The sequence below is a fragment of the Thalassophryne amazonica genome, chromosome 23, assembly GCF_902500255.1.
Source record: "Thalassophryne amazonica chromosome 23, fThaAma1.1, whole genome shotgun sequence".
Lineage (NCBI taxonomy): Eukaryota > Metazoa > Chordata > Actinopteri > Batrachoidiformes > Batrachoididae > Thalassophryne > Thalassophryne amazonica.
This window is the reverse complement of record NC_047125.1, coordinates 18,885,789-18,911,919: the sequence shown is the minus strand read 5'-3', so window position 1 is coordinate 18,911,919 and position 26,131 is coordinate 18,885,789. Positions and strand designations below refer to the sequence as shown.

General features: G+C 40.7%; 1 protein-coding gene across 2 annotated transcripts in view; it reads left to right on the top strand.

Moving 5' to 3' along the window:
• dhx15 (DEAH (Asp-Glu-Ala-His) box helicase 15) overlaps positions 1-17,256 on the top strand; it is a 30,627-nt gene extending 13,371 nt beyond the window's left edge. The window contains exons 7-14 of one of the 2 annotated variants that reach the window (XM_034164201.1): positions 5,459-5,545; positions 5,791-5,940; positions 6,296-6,404; positions 10,247-10,438; positions 13,884-14,006; positions 14,088-14,278; positions 14,858-15,027; positions 16,666-17,256. In XM_034164201.1, the coding sequence (XP_034020092.1) occupies positions 5,459-5,545; positions 5,791-5,940; positions 6,296-6,404; positions 10,247-10,438; positions 13,884-14,006; positions 14,088-14,278; positions 14,858-15,027; positions 16,666-16,783 (1,140 nt within the window). In that variant the 3' untranslated portion in view covers positions 16,784-17,256. The remainder of the gene's footprint in view (positions 1-5,458; positions 5,546-5,790; positions 5,941-6,295; positions 6,405-10,246; positions 10,439-13,883; positions 14,007-14,087; positions 14,279-14,857; positions 15,028-16,665) is intronic. The other variant, XM_034164202.1, reaches the window with a different exon arrangement.
• Positions 17,257-26,131: the final 8,875 nt, after the last annotated feature.

Below are 26,131 nucleotides of genomic sequence, written 5' to 3'. Positions count from 1 at the left end.
TTGGACATTTGGAAGTCTTGACTCATTCTCTTAACTTTTTTTTTTTTTTTTTTTTTTTAAATGAAGCAAAGTTGTCGTTCAGACCCAGCAGTAGGTTGTGGGCCTCTGACTGTCAAGGATTTATTTATGTCACTTAAACTCAACGTTAGCAGTTGAAAAAGCAATAGTGCAGTGGAGGTTTCTCTTGAAGGCAGAATCAAAGGTTGACATCTGGCATGTGGTCTTCCGCTCCAGTTTTGGTGTCAGAATGGCACAGCCGGGGTGCCCCAGCTCCAGTTTGTCGAATTCATACACGCTGCGTCTAAAGTTGCTGTGCTCGATGTTAATGTGCTTCTCCTCTGTTACTAACTGAGCGACTTATCAAGTGAAAAATGTGGAGATGTCATCCAGGCCAGCCCAAGAGGAAGTAGTGAAAAAGAATTAAGGTTCGCCGTGACTGCTGCTACGCATGCTAACGACTGCATTAGGCACCCCTCAATTAACATAAAGTACTAGCTTGTCATTGCTCTATTTCTCCAGGAAAGCCACTGATCTTCCACTTTTGAACAATTTAATCATTTAGAACCAAGGCGGCAATTGACTAATTACGATGGCTATAATCTCACTTTGCTTTCTAGCTTGTCATAGTTATTAACAAATGTGCCGATACGAGTGCTGGGCTTGTTTTTAGTATTGTCACGTTTGAAGCACTCCCTCAAATGTCACTCGCAATTCCTCCGCGTATCCATTTCAATGAGCTTTTAATGTGGTTGCGTCCAGACCGCTCAAGGCACGTCCTCCTCTCCTCCAGTCAGGGGAGGCTTTATTTGTCAACAAGGCTGTGTGTCCCGGCAAGGAAAGTGAAAAATGGCTCGCGTTAGCTGTAGTACTCGCTCTCCTGCAGGTAATAGCCCAGAAATAACATGCAGAGATGATGCTCTAATGATATTACTGATGAAAAAGCAAGGATTATCCACTACAGCAACAGACTGGAAGGAGCCAGGCCGTGTTCAGTGTAATGGTCCGAACGCGGCTAATCCTTCAGAATCAATGCAGTCAATGAGGCCAGCCACGTGATGTTGAAATGTGAGATGACGTCATGTGTAGCATCTGCCGGAAAACCGACTGTCCCAACACGTAGGGCGTCAGGAACTTCAGCTTTTTTTGTTCTTCTTCAAGGAAGCATTCCGTATGTTTGGTGTGTTGCTGGGACTTTGTGCCTGTCATGTTTTGCAGCATGAGGAGACACCAAACCCGTAGATGGCAGTTACTGGTGTGTCCTTTTCACAGCGAGCGATCAAGCAACACGTGCATTTACCGAAAACAACATGAACCCTGAGGAGGTGAGCTGTAATCAAATAAAAAAAATCCACCAAAATCAATATGTCTATTCGCTGTTTGCAATTGAATCATAGCAAATCTGTTGGCCCAAGTCGCACTCTGACGGAGAGAGAAAAAGGATTATTTAAATGGTTTCTCCGTTGGCAAATGCGTCTCCCATGGAGTTGGGCGCTAATGGACAGATTACGTCACGTTCCACAGATTTCTGCGCCGAGCAGAAGGATTTTCCCAGTTTACAGAGAAATATACGGCATTTGAGCAGAGTTTGGCGGTTTGAAAACATGACGTCATGCTCCCCCACATCTCCCCGCAGACAGAGAGTGAGCGAGTGAGAGAGAGCGAGAGACGGAAAGAGTCCACTGTTCATTTCTTGAAGTCCTGGAGCTGCACTGTGTTAGTCCTTTCTCCACTTGCTGAACTTCTTGACCAATTAGAAAGCCAGAATGAACCGTCGGACAGCCGCAGGAAAAATAAATGACATGTAGAGGAAGAAGCGGTAGAATCCTCACATGTTGACTGTGTACAATGTGCAGCCCTATTGACATAATGAATTTTTCTTGAGGTCTTGATAGTGATCAGCTGGTTAAAAATTACTACATATAGCAATTGGAAAACAAGTTTGTGCACTTTTTGATTGCGTTGTTCTTTTTACTGGTTGTATGATGTATTGAATCGGTGCTATTTCAGCAAATACAAACTCGTTTCATATATTGTTTTTTTTTTTTTGAATACCCTGATTAGTTGTGAGAACATATGTATGCCATGTTTTAAAATGTTACCTATATTCACTGGTTGTTCAGTTTGTTCATGTCCTCCAGTTATTTAAAAAAACAAAACAAAAAAGTGCCCCAAAAATGTAGTTTTTACTCTCAAATTTGTCCTCAGATATGCCCAGAGTTGCTCCAAGAATCTCCTATCTTATACACTCAACAAAAATATAAACGCAACACTTTTGGTTTTGCTCCCATTTTGTATGAGATGAACTCAAAGATCTAAAACTTTTTCCACATACACAATATCACCATTTCCCTCAAATATTGTTCACAAACCAGTCTAAATCTGTGATAGTGAGCACTTCTCCTTTGCTGAGATAATCCATCCCACCTCACAGGTGGGCCATATCAAGATGCTGATTAGACACCATGATTAGTGCGCAGGTGTGCCTTAGACTGTCCACAATAAAAGGCCACTCTGAAAGGTGCAGTTTTGTTTTATTGGGGGGGATACCAGTCAGTATCTGGTGTGACCACCATTTGCCTCATGCAGTACAACACATCTCCTTCGCATAGAGTTGATCAGGTTGTCAGTTGTGGCCTGTGGAATGTTGGTCCACTCCTCTTCAATGGCTGTGCGAAGTTGCTGGATATTGGCAGGAACTGGTACACGCTGTCGTATACGCCGGTCCAGAGCATCCCAAACATGCTCAATGGGTGACATGTCCGGTGAGTATGCCGGCCATGCAAGAACTGGGACATTTTCAGCTTCCAAGAATTGTGTACAGATTCTTGCAACATGGGGTCGTGCATTATCCTACTGCAACATGAGGTGATGTTCTTGGATGTATGGCACAACAGTGAGCCTCAGGATCTCGTCACGGTATCTCTGTGCATTCAAAATGCCATCAATAAAATGCACCTGTGTTCTTCGTCCATAAAAGGCGCCTGCCCATACCATAACCCCACCGCCACCATGGGCCACTCGATCCACAGCATTGACATCAGAAAACTGCTCACCCACATGACACCACACACGCTGTCTGCCATCTGCCCTGAACAGTGTGAACCAGGATTCATCCATGAAGAGAACACCTCTCCAACGTGCCAAACGCCAGCGAATGTGAGCATTTGCCCACTCAAGTCGGTTACGACGACGAACTGGAGTCAGGTCGAGACCGAGATGAGGACGACGAGCATGCAGATGAGCTTCCCTGAGACGGTTTCTGACAGTTTGTGCAGACATTCTTTGGTTATGCAAACCGATTGTTTGAGCAGCTGTCCGAGTGGCTGGTCTCAGATGATCTTGGAGGTGAACATGCTGGATGTGGAGGTCCTGGGCTGGTGTGGTTACACGTGGTCTGCGGTTGTGAGGCTGGTTGGATGTACTACCAAATTCTCTGAAATGCCTTTGGAGACGGCCTATGGTAGAGAAATGAACATTTAATACACAAGCAACAGCTCTGGTTGACATTCCTGCTGTCAGCATGCCAATTGCACGCTCCCTCAAATCTTGCGACATCTGTGGCATTGTGCTGTGTGATAAAACTGCACCTTTAAGGCACACCTGTGCACTAATCATGGTGTCTAATCAGCATCTTGATATGGCCCACCTGTGAGGTGGGATGGATTATCTCAGCAAAGGAGAAGTGCTCACTATCACAGATTTAGACTGGTTTGTGAACAATATTCGAGGGAAATGGTGATATTGTGTATGTGGAAAAAGTTTTAGATCTTTGAGTTCATCTCATACAAAATGGGAGCAAAACCAAAAATGTTGCGTTTATATTTTTGTTGAGTGTAAAATTATTGTGGAGGAGACACCCCAAACCCCCACCGTCAGGCCCCTCTGCACCGTTGTTGACATCTTAATCTTTCTGGCCATTCCAGTTTTGACCTGTTGGCACACTTGATCATCATCTGTCTGTTTGTGGAAGGGCGCTCAGAACAAACTCAGCTGCAGGTTACTGTTCGTCCAAGAAACGCAGGAATAAAAAGGCGTTGCCGTGTGACGAGTTTGACACAGGTGCTCGCTGCCGTCTTTCCCGTGTGTGAACACGAATAAGAAAAGTGGCAACAACTGCATTGCCCGAGTTCAGACGCTGAATGCGGGACATTAATAACTAAACAGGAATTCTTGGGGTGCAGACAAATCCTTGTTTAAAAGGTAGGGATTTAAAACTCTCTCCAGCTCACAGCATGAAAACGGCACAGCTACAAAAGAAGTATCAAGTGTGCAAAATTGGCTCAGTGGACCTGTATCAACAGACTACAGAGAAATGTTTGGTGTTTGACTGTGAAGCCTGCCATAGCGAGACAGCTACCATCAATTAAACGCTTAGTTCAGCCTACAGCTTCTTTCTGTTCCGGCAGCTGTTAAGCAAATAAAATATTTCTGAAGGGTAGCGAGGCATTTTTTTTTTTCCCTAATGCCCCACTCGTGTGTTAAGCAAGGACATGTCAGTCGGCTGTAAACCAGCGTCCAGTCATGTGACTCATTTATTACATGGTGTTACAGGGGCTAATTGTGCGAGAAGATTTGGAGATGGTGCAGGTTGACGGTTTACCGTCATCTCAGAACTAAGACTTCTTCTTTTCTCTCTCTCCCCCACCCTTCTTGCCATGTATATCCGCACAATGTCATTTAATGATGTAATATGTCAGGTTTAAATGAGTTCCCACGTCGCCTATCATCTGATGATCACAACTGTAGCAACGTGCTAGCAGCCATTGAAATCAGTTAATTAATTCCCAACCGTTTGCTCATGCAGACAGGTTTAAGTATTAAATGTCAAACTCTGCACAATTTGTGCCTCTCCTTTGGAACGCGTGCAGACCCGCAGGACCGACCGCCTAATAATGTGTTACTTGGAGTGAGGGACTTGGATTTTGTGGTTCCTGTCAGCATCTTAACACCTGCGTCCCATATGGTGCATGAATCATGAGCTACGTTAGCTGAATGTGCGTCTTTGACCCTGAAATCCCAATTTAGACTTTCATTGCAACACACACTGCATTTTGCACAAGTGACCGACGGAAGACCAGTGATTATACGGACAGGACACAAACAGTTTGTAAGCCATAACCCCCCCCCCCCCCCCCCCCCCCCCCCCAAAAAAAACCCCAAAAATCAGTCAGTCTTTGCTTTTTGGCAACAAAAGTTAATTTAATCACTAGTCTTTTCGGGGAGTATAATAATATAAGTATGCATCTGTAGATGCAGAAGCTGATCAGATGGTTGTAAAACACTTTGCAAGCTTTTTCTTTGTTGCACAATTAAGTCAAAGGAGTCTGTTAAAAGTACAGTATGCTTATTTAAATGTTTGACAATTGAGGCAAAGTGCAGCAGCAGATTCTGCAGTCTTGTCAGTTCTTCGGTCTCCCTGGATAGATGTTTTCTTAACCCAGCTGGTCTCTTTCCGCAGGTGGTGGTGTCGACAAACATCGCAGAGACATCCCTGACCATCGACGGCGTGGTGTTTGTAATCGATCCTGGATTTGCTAAGCAAAAGGTTAGCTTCCCGTCCTTCACCACGCCCTGCCGGTCTTTATCTGTGCCGATCATCTGCCTCCGCTGCCTGAGAATCCCCTGATCAATGGCGCAGTGCCACCTGACAGCGGCAAAGATGGAAAAGCCAATTATTTATTCTTCTGACATTTCACCGGCCGGTAGCCGAGCCATCTGAGACTGTGTGCGCTGTGGTGGTCTGTTTATGCACTTTGTTTCAGTTTGTCTTCTCATCCCCTCCCCCAAAAGGTGTATAATCCACGAATCAGAGTGGAATCACTTTTAGTGACGGCCATCAGCAAAGCATCTGCCCAGCAGAGGGCAGGCCGTGCTGGACGCACACGCCCTGGGAAGTGCTTCCGGCTTTACACCGAGAAGGCTTATAAGACAGAAATGCAGGTAAGAAATGTTAACAACTTTTCAAGGTGTAAAGAGCTCTTATTCTTCTGTGCATTAAGCATTTGTGTCGCTGGTACATTTCCTACATTTTGCAGCAGCTGTTGTTGGTTACCAAAGGTTCGCTGTTAGGCAGAGTTCTGTTGTAAACCACAGTGCAGCTGCCCTTCGTCTTAACCTGTGCTAACAGCACAGCCACCGTCTGACAAATGAACCTGCGGAGGCCCGGTTGTCCACTTGAACAGGATAATTGGTGCTGAGTGGCCTCTGCTTTCTCTGTGTTCAGCTGATTTGAGCAAAGCACGAGGACATAATGAACACTGTCATTTATTTTTAATTATTTCTCTTCCCGGGACAGGACAACACGTATCCAGAGATCCTGAGGTCCAACCTGGGCTCAGTGGTGCTGCAGCTGAAGAAACTGGGGATTGACGACCTGGTACACTTTGACTTCATGGACCCACCAGGTTGGCGTCAGTTGCTATTCAGTTTTTGGGCTTTGAAAAACATTGTCGGTGTTGTTTATATTTATTTATTTTCATGTCAGAAATCATAAATTTTGCATGACAACACTCACAATGTGTTTCATATCAAACCATTTGTTATCTGAATCAATCCAAAATTATTTACAGTCAGCAATGAAATCTACAGACATTTATTTCAGCCTGCGTGGTTGCTTGATGTGCGATATCAAATTCTGCATTGCCTGAGCCACTCGGGATCTTGAGGGAAAAACTAGAGCGAAGACAAAGTGATCTTGACAGATACAGAGTGCCGCGTACAAACTGTTGAGAGGCTTGAAGAAAAGATCTGTGCATGACGCTGGACCATTTGGAGGTTTGTACGATTGGTCTACATTAAGGCAAAATAATTGTGGCTTGCAGAAAGCGTCGATCACTGATGGGTTCATTCTTTGGCTGTTTGTGTTTCCTCCTCCCAGAAATTAGGCACGGTTTGCCTCATTGGTGGCACACGCCACCTCCCCCCCCCCCCCCCCCCCCCCCCACCCATAATACAGTTTTCATTTCACCTCTGAGATTAAAACCATCTCTCCCTGTCCACTGTGGCAAACGCCATTTTGAGAATGAAATTGGTTACATCAATAGCAGCGCTATCACCTTGGCTATTGCCTTCCCTTTATATTCCTCCGGTGAAACGTGACTGACCTGCACCACATTCCTCACAGAACACACTGGCTACTGTCAGTACATCCAAACATGCTCGTCTGCCAAATCGAACTGGGACCAGCGGGCTGAAGGAAAAGGGGGAATTGTCACTTTTATGTAGTTTAGCCACCTCGCGCAGAATCCTCCTCCTGGCTGACGCGGGAGGTGGAATGAAGTCTGCTTCCACTTCCTCTGTAAGATCTTATTACACTGACGAAGCTGTGCCAGTTCCTGCAGCTGGACTTGGAACACATGCAGTCCTGGACAGAATTACTAGCACCCCTGAAATTAAAGTTCAGAATTCAAAACATGTCAACAATTAAATGCAAATGAGCCTATTTTATGGAATCATAATATTAAATAACATGTCCAAGTGAAGTGATTGAACAACAACAAAGCACATACAGTTTTATCACACATACGTGTAGTAAAATAATAAAAGAAAAGACTGTGTGCAAGTGATCATTATTGACACACTCTGAATTGACATGAAATCGTCACTCTTACAGCCGCCTGGATGGATACATGATTATTTTCAACTTGCTAAAAACGTCTTTGAAACATTTGAGTGCACATGTGGATTTTCTTGCAGGTTTGGTCTCCATTGACTCTGTGCATCATGGTTGTTTTACCGTGTGTACAGTGCTCGCGTTCCTTCATCCTCTGGGAATAAAGTTATCATCTGTGCACAGTTTTTAAAATTTCCTCATCCTGTAATGGAAAAAAAAAATGCATGTGCAAACAACAGAATGTTTGCCGTTTTCACAGAAAGCCTCCACCTCGGGTAAATAAATACAACCAGTGTTTTCAAAATCATCAAAATTGTTGACAGTGCTCCTATCTGATTACGCAGTTAATCATTGAAACCAAGAAGCAGTGGCTTTGGCTACCAGACTTTGGAGACTAATAAAGGAGACAAACAAGCTCATGTCAAGAGACCTGCAATTTTAACCGCACCTGCTCCTAATTTCCATTGTGCATGATAAGTTTATTCCTTGCAGCAGTGTCAGACCAGACCAGATGCCAGTATTCAGCAGGTAACAGACAGGTCCATGGTAGTTTATATAAGGGACAGAAAGTTTATTTTTCTTGTTGTTGTTGTTTTTATGGATTTGGTGCATCAAAGTTCAACAAATCTTTCTCAGTTTTGACACATTATAAACCCTTTGGTGAATTACAAAATTATGCCATTTATTCTTTTTTTAGTTATGCTGCCAATAAATATAAATACTGTATTTTGCGGTACAGGACATAGCACCTTGGCTTTTCCAAAGTTGAGGAATAATTGACAAAATACCAGTTGCAACTATGCTTTGGGTTTGTTGGTGGTAAAATGGTATTTATTGGAAAGTCGGGATGCTTCCACACTGACCTGGTTTGGTCTGGACCTTCAGACTTTTCAGTTTTATGCAAACAAAAACAGCAGGTGTGAAATCTGCCTCTGACTGCAGTCTGGACTTAAGGACCAAGATTCAGTCTGACCAAAAGAGCTCAGTGTGGTTCAAAGAGAAAATACTCTTTGGATAGTTGGGACTTTTTGGAGTAATTTCAGGAAGTTGAGGCAGGTTATCGCCAATCATAAAACGGTGGAAGAAGAAATTAAACTGAAGTAGTTAAAAATGTGCCGGGGAAGCACACGGGGAGAAGGTTTTAAGAACAGTTTGTTCAGAAGAGGTAGGCAAAGTTGAAAAAAATCCAAATTGAGACAGAGTCAACATCACGTAAGGAGACGTAGCTGACAGTGGATGATGACAACATGACGCAAGTATGTTGTGCAAAGTTCATTGGCGTGAACGCAACATTGCAGTATGAAGCCAAACATAAACAACCGTGAACCGTAGCACGGCTCATGTTCAACTCTCAGCTGTGAAAAGGCCCAAAGCTCCAAATGTTTAATGGAATAAATCCAAGGTTTAGTGTTTTTGGTCCTGATGCTTCTCCACATACTGATGATCAAAGATTTCAGCGCTTTGTTCAGTTTGTGGTTGTCAATAATGTTTCGGAACATTGGTTATTTGTTTTACGACAGAAATCTCAGATATCCAGCTTCTCCCTGAGCCTGCACACCTCCTCGCTCACTAAACAAAGGAGCGATGTTGCGGGCAGCCAAGCCAACCAAATGGAAAATCGGACAGAAATCGGTTGCGATTTACGCGAGGACGTGGCTAGGATTCATTTGCCTTCTGACATTTCCACAGAGGTACCTTTCAGAACCAATGCGGTTTAATGTACCTTTAGCCTTTCCTCTCATTGATTTGGCCCTTGGTTAATATATCGGAATCTTGTGTTTTGAGGCAGTCGATACTTTTCTTTCTGATGAGCTGCGTTGCGTATAGATTGAATTTCGCACTTGGTGCATCATGTTAACAATACTTAGCAAATCAGGTTCCAAGCACAGCAAACAGTTGGTGTTCACTTTGTGTAAAAGTAGCTTTGATGCCACAAATCAATATTTGTTAATACTATAAAAATAAAATCCCTCCTGCTGTGTGAAATTGAATTTTTTTTTTTTTCCCTCCCCCCTCCCACCCCCTCCCCCGGGACCACCTGAAAGAAATGAAAGTGAACGAGTACTGCAGCCAGTGTGTGAAGCTAATTTTCAGTTAACATGCAACTGGTCATTAAGCTTCAGCTCTCGGCAGCCAAAGGTCAATAATTGCATCTGGAGGAGGGGAAAAAAAGAATCTTTTCACCAACCAGTGGAAACCTTTTGTGTTGAAGCATTAAGCAGAAGGTTCCCCTATAATTGCATTAGTTGTTTGCGATTGCCTAAGCAGAGGATGAAAAATGAGCTCTGCCATGATTACTTGACTGCTCCGTTGCTGCCGAGAGTTACTCTGACCATCTCGTGAAGAGAGCCGCTTCATTTTGATTCATGTCATATTCCCTAAACACCCCGTCATTTGTTTATTTGTGGCTTTCAGGTGTTTTCTCCACAGCTTTGTTTTGTTTTCCTGTTTCTCTTCTCTCGAGTTTGAATTCTCTCAGTGCGATTGCACATCTCAACAGAAACTCATTAGGTGGCGCCACAGTGACCAAGATTGTCTTCACAAATTCCTGCTAGTTGTTGGGAGACCTCATATTTGTTTTAATCGCAGTTACCGTCAAATGCTGGAACATCTGGAACAATTGTCTTTTCGCAGCTCCAGAGACACTGATGCGGGCGCTGGAGTTGCTGAACTACCTGGCGGCGCTGAACGACGACGGTGATCTGACAGAGCTGGGATCAATGATGGCGGAGTTTCCGTTGGACCCCCAGCTGGCCAAGATGGTCATCGCCAGCTGTGAATTCAACTGTTCAAACGAGGTCCTCTCCATCACGGCCATGCTGTCAGGTAATGCTCTGGGTCGGCCCACCACCTGGCCTCAAGCTCATAACTCTTTCTTTAAGAAATTAAGTTTGGTGTGTGTGCATGTGCAAAGTTCCCATCTCGTGTTTTAATTCTACTGGTACTAAATTCAAAATGAGCGTATGGTTTTTCTTTTAAACCAGTGATGAAAGTTTTCCAGAAATTACCGGAAATCCGTATTTTTACTCACGTGGTGAACGTTTCCGGCTTATTTTTGACAACAAACGTCAGAATCCATTCATTCAGTTCCATGCCCAAACAGTTGGTGGCGGTAATCTACCCTGTTGATTTGCAAGCCACCAATAATCTCCAAATAAGAAGGGTTATTTTGTTTTGGGCTTGGGAGTTTATTAAGTCATATTTTATGAGACTGCACTGTGGTTCTCCTAACGGTTTACTTTGTTGTGGACTTTAAAAGTTATGAGCAGCGTTTTTCCTCCAGTAATCATACATTAAGTGGAGCTAACGGGTGAAGCTCCCAGCTCAGCATTTGCTGAATGAAGGAATCTACCATTGCTACATGTACACATTACTTTTCATGCTATTTTATTTGTAGAAAAATAAATCCCAGAGGTTCCTTATAATGTTTAATCAAGAAATTATCTCAACAATAACAGATGGGTTATGGTTTAATTTACAGATGAGCATCAAAGATTTCTAAAGAATAGTTTATAAATTAAAAATGTTTTAATGACAAGTTTTCTAATACAATAAGTTTTTTTTTTTTTTTTTTTTTTTAACTTCAAAATGTACAGTAATCAGAAATTAACTTTGAAGTAAGAACACATTTGTAAGTATTTTAGGATGGCCAAGAATTTGAAAATGGAGATTATCAATAGCTCCAAAGCTCCTGCCAAAACTAGGAAAACTCAGAAGTGAGTGAAGGTTGAACAAGTTGATGCATTAATGTGCCATAAACACTCCTATTGTTCCATTTGAATTGGTACTGAGAATTATTATTTTTGAGTTCTTTGAATTGTCATTTTCTTTACTGTGTACTTTTCTGAACCACAATGTATTTTGGGGGGGTTAAAGGCTTGTAGTACAATACAATTTGTGTGAAAAGATGGGGGTGGAAAAATTGACCTAACTCAACAAAAAGTTACATTTTTTTGAGGGTTTTTTTTTAGACCTGAAAAGGTACCAAAATGAATCTGAGATCTCAAATTTTTCTGGGGGAGAACCCCCATTCTCCCTGCCAGGGGCATTGGGCCTTCACGCCTTTTTCCCTTGCCCAAAATGTTCAGGATTTTTTTCCCCATGACCCACTTTCATCGCTGTAAAATAACCCATGTTTTTCCGTTTCTACATTTGGTATGTTGTTTTTGTTATCTTTACCATTTTCACTGAAATATTAGGGTTAAACAAAACATCACATTCCATTTTTATTTACATCTTATGCAGCCCAAGTTTTTTTTTTTTTTAATTAAGTTTTTTTTTTAGTGTGCCTGCCAACAGATGGCTATTAACGTGAGGGGAAAAACATGTTGCACCTGACGGAGTATTAGTTGCATTGCAGTAAGTTGCACTCTTTTTATGTATTGTCAGTTCTTTAATTTGGGGTTTTTGTGCATTGTTGGAGTGCACTTGAATTATTGGAGTTTATTTTATTTAGTAATAAGTGCATGATTTTTCAGAGTATAATTTGCAGGGCCTCTCAAACTTGTAAAAAAATAAATAATAAAAAATAAAATAAGGGGACTTATTCTCCAGAACATACAGTACGTGTAAAACAGTATAAATTGATTTTGGTTTTACCCCTGACTTTCTGGAACAGTTGTCTTGAGGTCCCTTTTCAAAATACAAAATGATAAATTTATTTTTAATGTAGTTTTTGCTTTTATAAAGTTTCAGCACGGGCTTTGTTTTCCAGTATTTTACCAAACATGTTTTGAAAGAAATTTAAAGAATGGTTTGTGATGGAGTCTTACCTTTTGACACTAAAATTTCCAACATGTACTGCATATCATCTGTTGGCTGGCTTGATTTCTGATCTTCAGTTTCAGACCCAGGGGACGGGTCAATCCAAGCAGATGTTAGCTATTTACAGCCAGCGAGTCGTAAGCTAGATTTCAGAAAACAATCAACTAGATATTTTTTATGAATAAAAATTAACCACACTGTTCTTTTCAAACATAACATTTCAGTTTCCACAGTGACAACATCACAGATTCTAGATTGCTGATTGTCACTGAAGCGATCTTAGCATGAAGATATTGTGGTTTACAAAAAATGTAATTGTCCATGTAGTTGGGGACCAGACTGTGTGCTATGAATTTTTCTTTTTTTTTTTTTTCATGGCGTACAATTTAAGCATATCATACCTAAGAGGTAAGGTGGGAACGTAAGGATTTTTCCACCTTGAGTATTTTGAAATGTTTTTGGATTCATCCCTAAACTTGGGACAAAAACTATTTAATCAATCTGGTATTTAATTATTTTTGGAAACACCTGATTATACAGTGAGCCGCTTACTTTAGCAAGTTGGCTATCAACGAGGGCCTTGTTGTTTTGCTTACAGTTACATGCTTGTGGCGGTTTTTGGGTTCAAAATTAATCCCTGGCTATTTAAAATCGAGTTTGTCCCGAATGAAAACATGAACCTAAAACCATCTCCAAGAAGAACCCAAATCCATAAGTTCCTCATTTAAATGTTGCTTTGAGTGCAGTTTTCTCCTCCTGATCTGAGCATTCAGGAAGAGAGGCCAGGGATCTTCACTGTTGTTTGTGTGTAAAAGTGTAACATTATAGGGAAAAAAAAAACCCCAAACTTGTTTGTACAAAATGTGTAGATGTAGTTGGAACAGCAGCACTGAGCTGCAGCAGTAATTGCACTTTGGGCCTGGCAAACCAGAATGCTGCTCATTGAGATGGATCTTGACGCCTTTGAAGGGAGCGCGCTGGTCTTTGAGAGTGTGGAAATGGCTTTAACTAGCTGTTTGGACGTGGCGTGCACTTAAAGCAGGGCTTTCAGGACGGTGGGTTTTCTGCCGAGTTTATGAGAGTAAGCAGCAAATGCACACCTGAGAGTGCTGCTGCCACGGCAACCAGCCGCGAGGCTCAATGAACAGCTTTTGCCCATTAAAGCTACAATGAAGCATCTTTTGACGGAATGCGATTCGGAGTAAATTCACAGGACGGACAGCAGTGTTTGCAAATGTGACAACAAGGTTTTATTTTTACTCTGTGTGGGGTGAATGCTGCGCCGTTACATTTGCTGGATCATGTGTGAGTATCAGCCTTAATAGCCAGGAAGCGTTAACTAGCATCTGGTGCCCATTTCTTCTCTCCTGTTCCAACACTTCACAATACTGTGTGCCCTGTGAAGTGCTCTGTGCCTCTTTCAGCTGAGGCCTTGTTCTTCTCTTTGGGATTTGCTTAACTTATCCCTGTGGGCGGCTGTGTTGGGGCCTATACCAACCTTGTTTAGTCCCACAGTGCTTCGTCAGACCCACCGAGGCCAAGAAGACGGCGGACGAGTCCAAGATGTGCTTCGCCCACATCGACGGAGACCATCTGACGCTGCTAAACGTCTACCACGCCTTTAAACAAAGTAGGAAGTCCACTCCAGTGACAACGCACATACACACCTATAAGTTTCAGAGCACCCTAAATGCATCCTCATCCCAAACAGATCACGAGTCCGTGCAGTGGTGCTACGACAACTTCGTCAACTACCGCTCGCTGATGTCGGCAGACAATGTGCGCCAGCAGCTGTCCCGGATCATGGACCGCTTCAGCCTGCCACGGCGCAGCACCGAGTTCAGCAGCAGGGACTACTACCTGAACATCCGCAAAGCGCTGGTCACCGGCTTCTTCATGCAGGTCGGTCGCTCGTTCCGTTTGTTTTTATTCTCATTTATTATTAAAATTCATTTTCAAACCACAACGCTTTATTTGACAAACGAACACTGGGGGAAGAGTTTTTGTTTAAATGGGGAACACACACACAGACACACACATGTTCACAGAGCTGCTTTGTTTTAAAAGCACGACAAGAAATCAACTGAATTTGCTCCTTGCTCAAGGAAATAAATCACATTTTGCACGAAGCCATTATCAGGCCTACCTGCAACAAGCATCCTGACAACTTGAATTATGGTGTTAATATTTAAATATTTGTCAACATTAACCTTTATCTCGGTGACAAATTTGCGGCTTGTGTTTGGGTTTTGGCGGCATTTGAGATCACGTCTTTGTTTAGAACAGCCTTTATTGAGACTGATTGCTCCGGTTAATCACAACCGCCTTGCTTTACCGCCTACCTACAGAGAAAAGGCGCAATTAGAAATAAGTTTGCCATCAGCGTTTGCTTTGTTTCATAGAAAGCGCGAGAGTTTTGCAGTCATTCTTCACCGTCGGACTGGATTTTTCAATGAATTTGTCTTTGCTCTTGTTGATCAGGTGGCTCACCTGGAGCGCACAGGTCACTACCTGACGGTGAAGGACAACCAAGTCGTACAGCTGCACCCCTCCACTGTGCTGGACCACAAGCCTGAGTGGGTGCTCTACAACGAGTTTGTGCTAACCACCAAGAATTACATTCGCACGTGCACAGACGTCAAACCGGAGTGGTAAGTTGGACTTCTGGAGTCACTGTTGGCAACGTTAGCAAAGTCTATCAGCGGGTACTGTGCAACACAAACTGGTCATAAATTGAGTTTTACAATGAGCATGGATGGTTTGTTTTTTCAAATGAACATGCTTATTGGTGGACTGGCAAAATTAGGCATTTTGTAATACTGGAAAATCTTTAAAATTCACAGCCGAGCCTCAATGCAGCATAAGAGTGATACCATAGACATTATTTGTTTTATTTTTATTTGCTTCAAATGCTGCTGTTATGACGGCATAATAAGAATCTTATTTGAGCAAGAGAAGTTTAAATCTGTGTTAAAATCTGAATGGAAAAAGTTCCTGAATCAAATATTTATTTATTTATTTATTTTTTTTACACAGTTTTATGTGTTTATCCAATCAGGGGTTGCATTTTGTTCCCGGTCATGAGCGATACCAGTTTAACCATTTCCATGCCTGTGAAGCTATGTGTTCTTGTGGAAAAAGATTTTATAGCCAGTTCAATCAAAAAGAAAAGTTTTTAATAGGAGTTTTGACTCACCAGAACAACAACAAAAAAAAACTGATTGGCCACACAGACCGCCTTGATTATTGTTCTCTCAGTTAAAGGATATTTGGCTTTATTTTTTGTTGGCATAATAAGAAAAAATTTAACGCAGTGTTAAAATACCCTTGGCTGTATGAGCATTGTATTCTTTATAATTTGCAGTTGTTTTGTTAATTAAGATCCTGTTGTCTTATATAAAATTTGTACATGTTCAATCAATCATAAACAATATTCCCGTTTTCATAGGATTAGCAGGAGGTCGTGCGTGTATGTGTACATGAGCTTTTGACAAGAGTGGAAGTTAGTTTTGAGTTAGCGCATGCTGACGTCTACGAACTGTCTTGTAAGTTATTCCAGAGGTGTTATCAGGTTTATAATAACAGCATTTTAGGAGTGTTTATTTCTTGCTAGCCTTTACATAATATGTGAGAGAGATGTTATTTCTAGCCAAAAACAAAGCGAAGTTAGCACCTAGTGACACCAGGAAGTGACGTTGCCATGCTAACATCCAGAAGATCATACCATTAAAAATAGGAACAATATGCGACTTTTTAAGCTCTTAAAAGATGTCACGGTTCACTATCTTTGAATTTGTCCTAGGTCTGTGTCCCAAGAATGTTCCCTGTGAATTTGAAGACTGATAGTAAAAGGACGGGACTTGTGCTGAGCATGGACAGACGGACGGAAATATCTGGCCTGGCAGTGGTTCTGTACTATTAAGGGGGGGTTGAGTAATCCATATTTGTGGCACAGTATCACACTCGTGTCCTGCCCACCACTAGGTCACATGATCATCAGCTCCAGGCGTTTAAAAAACAAAACAAAACCCTGACCTCATTTTCTCACAGTGATAACTGACATGAACTCAAACCACTACTGCATAACAATTTAATTAGATGAGCTTTCTCATAGCCGCCATTCTTTTCTCCATGTTGTTTATTTTTAAGAGGATTTTAAAATGATTTTTTTGTCTATTACTATACGTAATCTAATGTTTACTGCATGTGACCCCACCCACGTTTCCCTGTGTGACACAATGTACACTTGACAGCTTTTGCGACTGCTGTTTCCTTGCTTCCTTTCCTAGGCTGGTGAAAATTGCCCCCCAGTACTACGAGATGAGTAACTTCCCCCAGTGTGAAGCCAAGAGACAGTTGGAGCGCATCATCGCCAAACTCTCATCCAAGGAATACACTCAGTACTAAATCCATCTGTGTGTGCGCTGTGACAGTGTCTCCAGTATGTGAACACAGTCGGCGCTCAGCTCATCTTTTTTGGAATTGGGTTTTGTCTCTCTGTGTCACGTCGCTTTTCATAATGACTGAATATGCTCTGTTACTGGGTTTATTTTTTTATGAAGCTAGGAGCGTTAAGCACTACTGGAATTAGACTGTAAATGAGTTTAGCCCGAACATGATATCTGAAGTTTAATTTCAACATTCCGCTTAAAGACATCCATAATTGCAGGTACCAGCTTGTAAGTGTTGTTGAAAGGCGCTCGTCATTGGAGCGAAGGTTTTTTTGCTCTTCTACTGTGTTTTGATGCAGGCGTAATGTTCTCTTGTCACGGAGGCGCTAACGAGGCAGTCTGGTCACATTTCCTGGTAACTGTTAAACGGAAATAAAAATGTTTGTAATAAAGTTTGTTTTTTGTTTTTTTCCTCCCTCCGCTGTCGTCTGTGCCTGAACTTTTCACTTACAGTAACCCTCACGCACTGTTTGCAGAGCAACTCGCGTATGAGCTGCCAGAGGAGCTCTTAGACATCATGGTGTCTTGTTTGCAAGATAATGACAAACATTTCCGAATGTGAAATCCTGGATTCTGTTCCAGCTGCACCACATTGTGTCAAAATCTGAAACTCCATGTGCCTTTTACAATTTTAAGAATTATGAAGCCTGAATATTTAATACTCATGCTTGTCTACATTCACACACAGTCGTATTACCAAATTACGATAGATTTGTTGTAGGCCATCCAATCAAACTGAAAGTTGATTTAATTCTAGTGTAAAATAAAAAAAATAAAAATCTGGATTCTGTATACCAATTTGAAGATAATTCTTTTTAATTTAAAAATCAAACCACATTACAAGATGTATAAGGACTCACCTACTTGAATGTAAAACTAAATTTTACAACCAGTTGGCTCAAGACAGGTTATGATGGATTAAACAAACCATGGAAGTGCATCACAATTGTCCTTGATTTGGATGTAACCATACCATTTATGTCATTTTCATCTGATTTCAACCAGACGGACTTCAAAACCATTGGCCAATTTTTGAAACACGACATGATTGAACCAATAACAATTTATTGGTTCAATTGGTTCAGCAAGTCCTCCAGAAGGATGACTTTGTTGGCACAAAATGCTCTTCGAGGCTCTTGGTGAATATTGAAAATGCAGTCTCCAAAATCAACATATGTTCAACATATGTGTGACATACTATGACTTGTAGCATTGGAACTTTGTTTTGTCAAAAGTCTATAAAAAATGTAAAACATGCCAAATGCAAATTAATCATCCAGCATTTTAAAAGCATTTACATTAAAGTGGAATTTAATATTCTTGATGGAAGCAGCACTCTATCAGTATGCTTATTTATTGTTTATAGAAACACAATTTTTATAAGGCAATTTTTATGTTTATTCACACATGCACTCAAATTTACATGTACTTTAAAAAATGGCAGCATAAGAGTAATAAAATCAAGTATTGCATAACTAAAAATAACATGAAACACTTTAAAAAATGAAGAAAATTTCTAAAACCATTCATTTACACATTCGTGACAACATAAATTTGAATTCATCAGATGTAAAACCATTAACATTCTTTACAAGTAAAACAAGTTCCTCTATCTGGCCAACAAGTGGATTACTATGTGCATACTTGTAAAAACACCTTTTAAAATCAGAGTAATTAAACTTTTAACAGTTCATCTATATCACAGACAACTAATTTGCAATAAGATTTAAATTTAACATACTATTACTGTATATTAAAGCTTTTCTTGCCATGACATTCACCTTGACATTGTCCGATTTTACCATCAAAGTAACCATTTAAAAAAAAAGCTGAAATATATTTGCTCAAGAGAACTAAGTATGAACAAGAGGCCTGGTAACAAAATACAATGTGTACCATATGGAAGATCTAGAAGACTTCTGACACATCTATTCTACACTGTTTGAAACTGAGCAGTCTTCCTGTCGCTCAGGTTCTTTGCTTGAGCACCATAAAATGATATTTTGACATGACATTTTGTAGGTGTTTCTAATCGTGTCCTTCCTACATTTACCCAATGTTGCAACTTTATGATTAACTGTTTTCATACACAAGACACTTAACCCAAGCCAGATTTCTAACATCAAGTTGTACATAATTCTTTAGCTGTTTTCTAGTGAAATGCATACACAGTTTTATCACAATTGTATTTTACATTGTATTCTCTGCTGAAGCCTTCACAAACATTCAACATATTTCTTAAACTTGACACTGTGGATGCTAATAATGTGAGGTCACAGGCATACCCAGTGCTCCATAAAATTGGCAACCCAACAGCTGGCACCTTTCTTCTCTAACCTGGAAAGTAACTCATCTATGTATACACAAAATATCACTTGGTATGTAATACCATTGGTAGTGCCAAAGTTGTCAGATACACGGCCTCTCCAGTGAGTTTTGTGTCAATGAAAATGCTCCAAATATAAATGATTTACAACAACATAAAATAGAAAAGTAGTGTTTGATCAGCTCAAACTTACCAATTTACTTAAAAATGGATTTGAGTATTACCATCCAAATCCTGCAGTTATTTATAAATGATTTTATAGATCTGTGTGAAACACCCGATAGCTGAGTCGCAAGTATTTGATTTACCTATGTTGAACTGGGGGTGGCAACATTTGTGAATTTGTTTGATTTACAAATTTGTTTATGTTGTTGTATTTTGCTAGTTGTTACACCACTAAATCTTGTTTTTGTTTATTTCAGGGGCATGCATTGTTACTATGAAGTAGTAATCAAACGTACCTCCGTGTCATACTTGAATAAAGGGATTTCCCAAAGCTGTGAATTTCACAAGTGTGGTTTATGCCCTAAAAAACAAAATTAAACATGACTTCTAACGTTACATTAATAGTTAAGATGACTTCAGTTTGGAAAAGTTGGTAGCATGAAAAACCCAAGAGTTCTGAACTCATCTTTGGGCTTTTAGCGTTTTTCTTTATGTTGGCACGATAAAGTCTGCGAAACACAGGTCCCATTTAGTTATCACAGTTCTTTTAAATCACCTTTTTGAAAAGCAGTTTGTCCAACTTGTTTAATCCTTATTACTTTTGTGCAGGTCCAGGACGCGCTACGTGAAATCGACGTAACCTTTCACTTTGTTCAGCTCTGCGTTTCAACTTTACCTCAGTTGGAGAAGAACGTTGCAACGATACAGCCAGAAATGAACCCGTAAGCAGTTTTCACATTCTCTGTAGTGTCTGGAAGTAGGGAGGCAAAGATACCAGACCTGCTCAGGGAGTTTTAAATTAAGCCTGCAGATTGTATAATATGCTAAGTCAGGAAATTATCATGTGCTTTAATATTTCGGGACTGTCGGGAGACAAGTTTTTAAGTGGATGGCCTTTTGTGAAGGAACGTACACAGACCCACATAATGGTGCCAGAGATTAGTCCTCCAAACTGAAGCCAATAGAAAACCCATTAGTTTGAGTTGATCTGGAAATTATATGGAATTGATTCTGAAGGAGAATTTTTCATGCTCAGTGCTTGGCATTGATTCAGACCGCCATAATTACAAATGAAAGTCATTGTCTCAAAGATGTATTTTGTTAGTGTCTCTGGAGGCGAGATGTTCGCAGGAAGTCTTTGATTTGAATACAAATAGAATTGCTACAACTAGATTTGGGGTGAGATTTATAGATATTGTTCAACTGCTGTAAGGTTGTTTAAGGTCGAGGATAAAGTAAAGGTGGTAAGTCTACATACATTTTGGTGAGAAACTCAAATCACCTCAACTTCATGTTTTATGGTGCCATATACTTTGTGTTAAGTTTCATTCAAAATAATCATGACAAGCTCTTTAGCAGGTTAAAAGTACATACTTTTTTTTAGTATTTTGTAACATTGCTGTTTAATTGCTGAAATCAAGTTGAACGGCTAGCATAGTCTTCCGCAAGCTTCTTGTCATGTTTTGTAGCATTCTTTTCTGGCTTGTATCAGTCAGATTTACTTGGACATGTTAAAATACTCAAATTATCTTTGGGACTAAAATCAGACTTTTGGCACAGCTACCCCCAAAACTTTCAGATTATCTGCAAGTGATTTTGTCACAACTTTGAAGGAGATTTTGGCGATGGTAGCCATGTTGGAAGACTGTTGTGACCAAGCTTTAGCTTTTGGGCCCATAATATTGAAAAGAACTTCCAGATGATGATGCTCCTTCTTGAGGCCATTTAGCTTGTGGTGTGCACCAGTCCCTTTCCCAGTACATCTCAATACGGTTTTCATTTGGAATGATGGCCTTTGGATTAAAAGCCTGAACATTTACATTTCGATTTTTATTTTTTTGCCATCTGACTCAAGAACATTCCCCCAAAAGGCACAGCATTTATCCTTTTGATCAAATGAAAACTTTTTCAAGTTTTTTAGGTAAATTTTGATCATCATATTTCGGTCTGATGCTTCACCACATCCACAACACCATGGAACCAACCACCTTGTGTCCTTGATGACAATCACTCAGACAACTGGTCCATCCTCAGATCTGTAAAATAACCATCCATCTGCTGCAACCAGGTGGGGTGTGAGTGACTCCTTAGCCTTCTCCATCTACTGGTGTCCTCAGCATTCCAGCACTTATGTGCTAGATCATGCGCAGAGACGCCACTTTGTCAAAATATGGAAGCTGATGTTTGTAAGCTATACTCGTCTTCTGAGGCACCTTACGTTGCTCCTTTGACACAAAGACATTACAGTAGAACCCAAAGGTCATCTGAAGGCACCTCGTACTAAATAAATCGAGTTGTCTTCGATTACTGGTTAGCGTCCAAGTCTCACAAGCATACAGTAAGATGAGAAGCACCAGGACCCTCATGACTTGGATATTGGTATCGCCAACAAGTCCACTGACACCCATCATTTCTTTAGTTGTGGTCATGAGATTCTGTTGGCGCTTTTGAACCAATCTTTAATTCCTGAGTGTCAGTTATATGGGACATCTCCAAATCTGCATGGTTCTGAGAGCCTTCTGTTTTCATTCAGAGGATGGTACAGTTGGTAGTGGTACAGTGAATCTTGTGCAGGTGGCTTCTCTTGAGTTGTTTTGCCTTTGTGCCTTTGCTTACTACTAAGATTTGTGTCACTTAAACACAAGAAACCACTGGTTAGAAATTAGGCCTTAAAATGCAACCTCTTAACCCTTAATTTTGCCAGTTAGCCAATGAGAAGGATCTAAAAGTAAATTGATCAGTTTCTGGAGTGTGAGACTAGTTGAAGAGGGAGTTGACTTGATGTATATGGACTTGTCAAACTGAATAAAACAAACAGGAATATTATTTTTTTTGTAACTTTATATGGAACTGTAGTTGACTAACTTTCTAACGCAACATTTGGACTTTAAGACAACTTGGAAACTTTTTAGCCAAGGTCTGTGTAAACTTTTGGCCTTAGCTGAGTGCTGCAGAGTTCCTCCCTCGGCTCGCTCCGCGTGCTCGTTTTCAGGGCCGTTTTATGTCTGTCTTTGACAGCAACTTGCCAAAAGTAGCAACACAAACACACCAGACAGGCATTGTTCAGCGTGTTTCCAAACAGTGTGAATCACCGCCTTGCCACAGCTCAATCTCCCACCACCCACAGAGTCCTTGATGGTGCCTCATCATCATTTGAGACTGGGGTGGGGAAGTTTATTGCCCAACACCTCAGCGTTTTAGGAAATCCATCCCGCCCACCCGCCCCGACCCTCTTCCCATCCCATGCCGGGGCCCCTTTTCCCCACCAGAGCCGCCGCCAATCGGAGCTGAGACAGGTGTCTTATCTCCATCGCACAGCCAATCTTCCAGGAAGATGGCGACTGGAATGTGACAAATCCATCTGTCCCGGTTTGAATTTGTATGCTAATTTGAAGTAATAGCCCCTCTGGTGACAGTGCAAGGAAACAATTCAATCACGCCATCTTTGACAGTTTCCAGCCTTCACTGTGATATGGGAGTATATGCACATATCGCTGGGTTAGGCTTGATAGATTGGTTATGTAGGGGTGATGTGGCATGTAGACTGCATGTTTAAAATGGGCTGCCAGTTTGGAATGAATCATGCCATTGAACTGCGCACACCTGTGCAGAAATGCGCCGCGGTTGCTGGTAAACAGAAGAAAACATCATTTGATTTGACCTCATTTATTTCTCCCAACAATGATGCATTATTGGTAGCTGTGCTGGACTTCTCACCCAATTTAACTTTGGCGCCCGTCACGGTGATGTGTGTGTGTGTGAATAAGAGGAAAAAGAAATCCCCATATAAAGCCTCACTCACTGCCGTTGTTGCTTTGTCGCACTGAATTATCTCAGGCTGTTGATTTGATTCAGTGAAAAGCTTTCGTGTGTCACCGGTGATCTGTTGGCTACTGTACGGTTTACAATTTTTTTTGTGTGTGTGTGCCTAGGGAGACCCCCACGCTGTGCAAATGCGTGGCACTTTAAATTAATCCATTGGACAGATTTCAGATGATGGTGAAGGCTCAAACAAAAAGAACAAACCGTTATTCGGTTTGTGATTGATTTTTTTTTTTTTTTTTTAAACTTGTTTACCTCCAGATCAAAAATACCTGGTTGCTTTCCAGGCACAATGTTTTTAAAATAAAAAAATGAGCAGTTAGCTAGATAAATGCCTCATATTTGCACCACTAGTCACAGCTTTCTGGTGGTGCCACAGTCAAAACTTGTAAAATGCACGAACCATTAGTGTGGTCTTGGTGGCTTTCCTCACTTGCGTCCTTGCACAGTTACTCATCATATCTTCAATTCTTGGAGCACGCCATCCACATGGTTACAAACACAGCAACAGAAACCACTGTTGCTGCACTTTGCTAGGGTTCTGCATGGCAACCATGCAGGCAGACAGCTGATCTATCACCAACTCTGGAAAGTAAGCCTGTATCTGCTACAGCCAGTTAATGTCCACCAAAGCTAAAAATACCACATTCTCCAAACTCTGCCTTGTCTTTATTCCGTACCACAACAGTACGACTCGTGGTGCAACAGGCAGATCTTGTAAAACAGTCTCTACAATCAATGCCACAAAGCTCCAGAATACCTTTGAGTTTTCTTGGTGGCTTCCCTCACTTGTCTCCTTGCATGGTCACTCATAACATCCACCAAAGCCTAAAACACCACATCTACCAAAAGTCCAACTTTACACACTACAATGTGTAAAGTTCATATGCAAACATGACAAAACGCAAACTTACTAGTTATCTAGCAGCACATGGGCAATTTAAAAAATGCTGTGAAATTGCTCAAAACTTGATTAAATTTGTCTTAAATGAAGGGAAAGCCTGCGATTCTTAATCTTGGTCCATGTGTGGACATGTAACCTTGTGTATACTTGCAGTATTGCACTCTGTCCTTGATCATTTTCCCAGGAAAGAATGTGCCGTGTCGTCGTGCCAGTTGACTCCACTTGAAATGGGGTTGCAATTGTGTGTTTTTAGCAAGTGATCTGACTTATTCTGTCGCTTTTATGTTGTGTGTGCATATTTGTGGTGTTAGCTGCAACACTTTATCATTAGAGTTGACACTTCTTGATTCCATCCATCTGCAAAATGTGCACATATTATCCAATTTGCCTTTTTTCATACTTAGTGATTTTCCGGTCAGGCTGGGGCTTGAACAGAGGATCCTCTGGTCTCAAGCCCAACACTTAACCACTAGACCATCACCTTTCCTATTATATTGCTAGATATTCAGTATCTTTTTTTTATACATGTGAATATATAAAATTCTGCTAATCTGAGTGAAATTCAGTGACTAGTGATGATTTGGGAATCATTGGGTGTGTTCAAGAAAAATGTTGGAGAAGATACAAAGCTGAAGTCTGGTAATAACTCCCAAAATCTACTTACCTTTTTACCATCAGTGAATGAAGTTAAATGAAGAGCCATTTCACCGGGGTCAAAGTTCACAACAAGCATTAATGGCAAATTTTAAAATGTTGAAATGAATTCAGCAGAAACTTAAGGTTTTTGATGACTTTAAGATGAAAATCTGCTTTCCAGCATTAGTGATTACTGTGATATAGCAAAGGGGTATTTTGTGGTTTGGAACAAATTTCATAACCAGTGTTTTTGGTCTTGTCAAAGGAAAATGTGATTGGATAAAATAGAAACTTGGGGTCTCCCAGTAATTTAAGGCTAAAATCTGATTTCTAGCCTTACTGAGATACAGGAAGACGTTTTTGAGTTGAGGTCAAATGCCAAAACTGGTGTTTTTGGTCATGTTCCAGAAAAATGTGATGGGATAAAATAGAAACTTGGGGTATCCAGTAATTTAAGGCTAAAATCTGATTTCTTGCCTTTCTAAATGAGACATAGGAAGGGGTTATTGAGCTGAGGTCAAATGTCAAAACTGGTGTTTTTGGTCATGTTCAAGAAAAATGTGATTGGATAAAATAGATACTCGGAGTCTTAAGTAATTTTAGGCTAAAATCTGATTTATAGCCTTACTGAGATACAGGAAGGGGTAATTGAGTTGGGGTCAAATGTCAAAACTGGTGTTTTTGGTCATGTTCAAGAAAAATGTGATTGGATAAAATAGAAACTTGGGGTCTCCAGTAATTTAAAGCTAAAATCTGATTTCCTCCCTTACAAACTGTGAACAAGGAAGAGTTAAGTTGAGATCTGTTGTTTAAAAAAAATGGTATTTTTGGTCATGTTCAAGAACAATGTGATTGGATAAAATAGAAACTTGGGGTCTCCAGTAATTTAAAGCTAAAATCTGATTTCTTCCTTTTCAAATTGTGAACTCGGAAGAGGTTATTGAGTTGAGATCTATTGTCAAAACTGGTATTTTTGGTCATGTTCAAGAAAAATGTAATTGTATAAAATAGAAACTTGGGGTCTCCAGTAATTTAAAGCTAAAGTCTGATTTCTAGCCTTACTGAGATACAGGAAGGGGTTATTGAGTTAAGGTCATATGTGAAAACTGATGTTTTTGGTTATGTTCAAGAAAAATGTAATTGGATAAAACAAAGTTGGGGTCTCCAGTAATTTAAGACTAAAATCTGATTTCTGGCCTTACTAACTGAGATATAGTAAGAGGTTGAGTTGAGGTCAAATGTCAGAACTGATGTTTTTGATCATGTTCAAGAAAAAAATGTGATTGGATAAAATAGAAACTTGGGGTCTCCAGTAATTTAAGGCTAAAATCTGTCTTCCAGCCTTGCAAACTGTGAACTGGGAACTTAAAGCTAAAATCTGATTTCTGCCCTTACAAATTGTGAACAAGGAAGTTATTAAGTTGAGATGTGTTGTTTAAAAAAAAAACTGG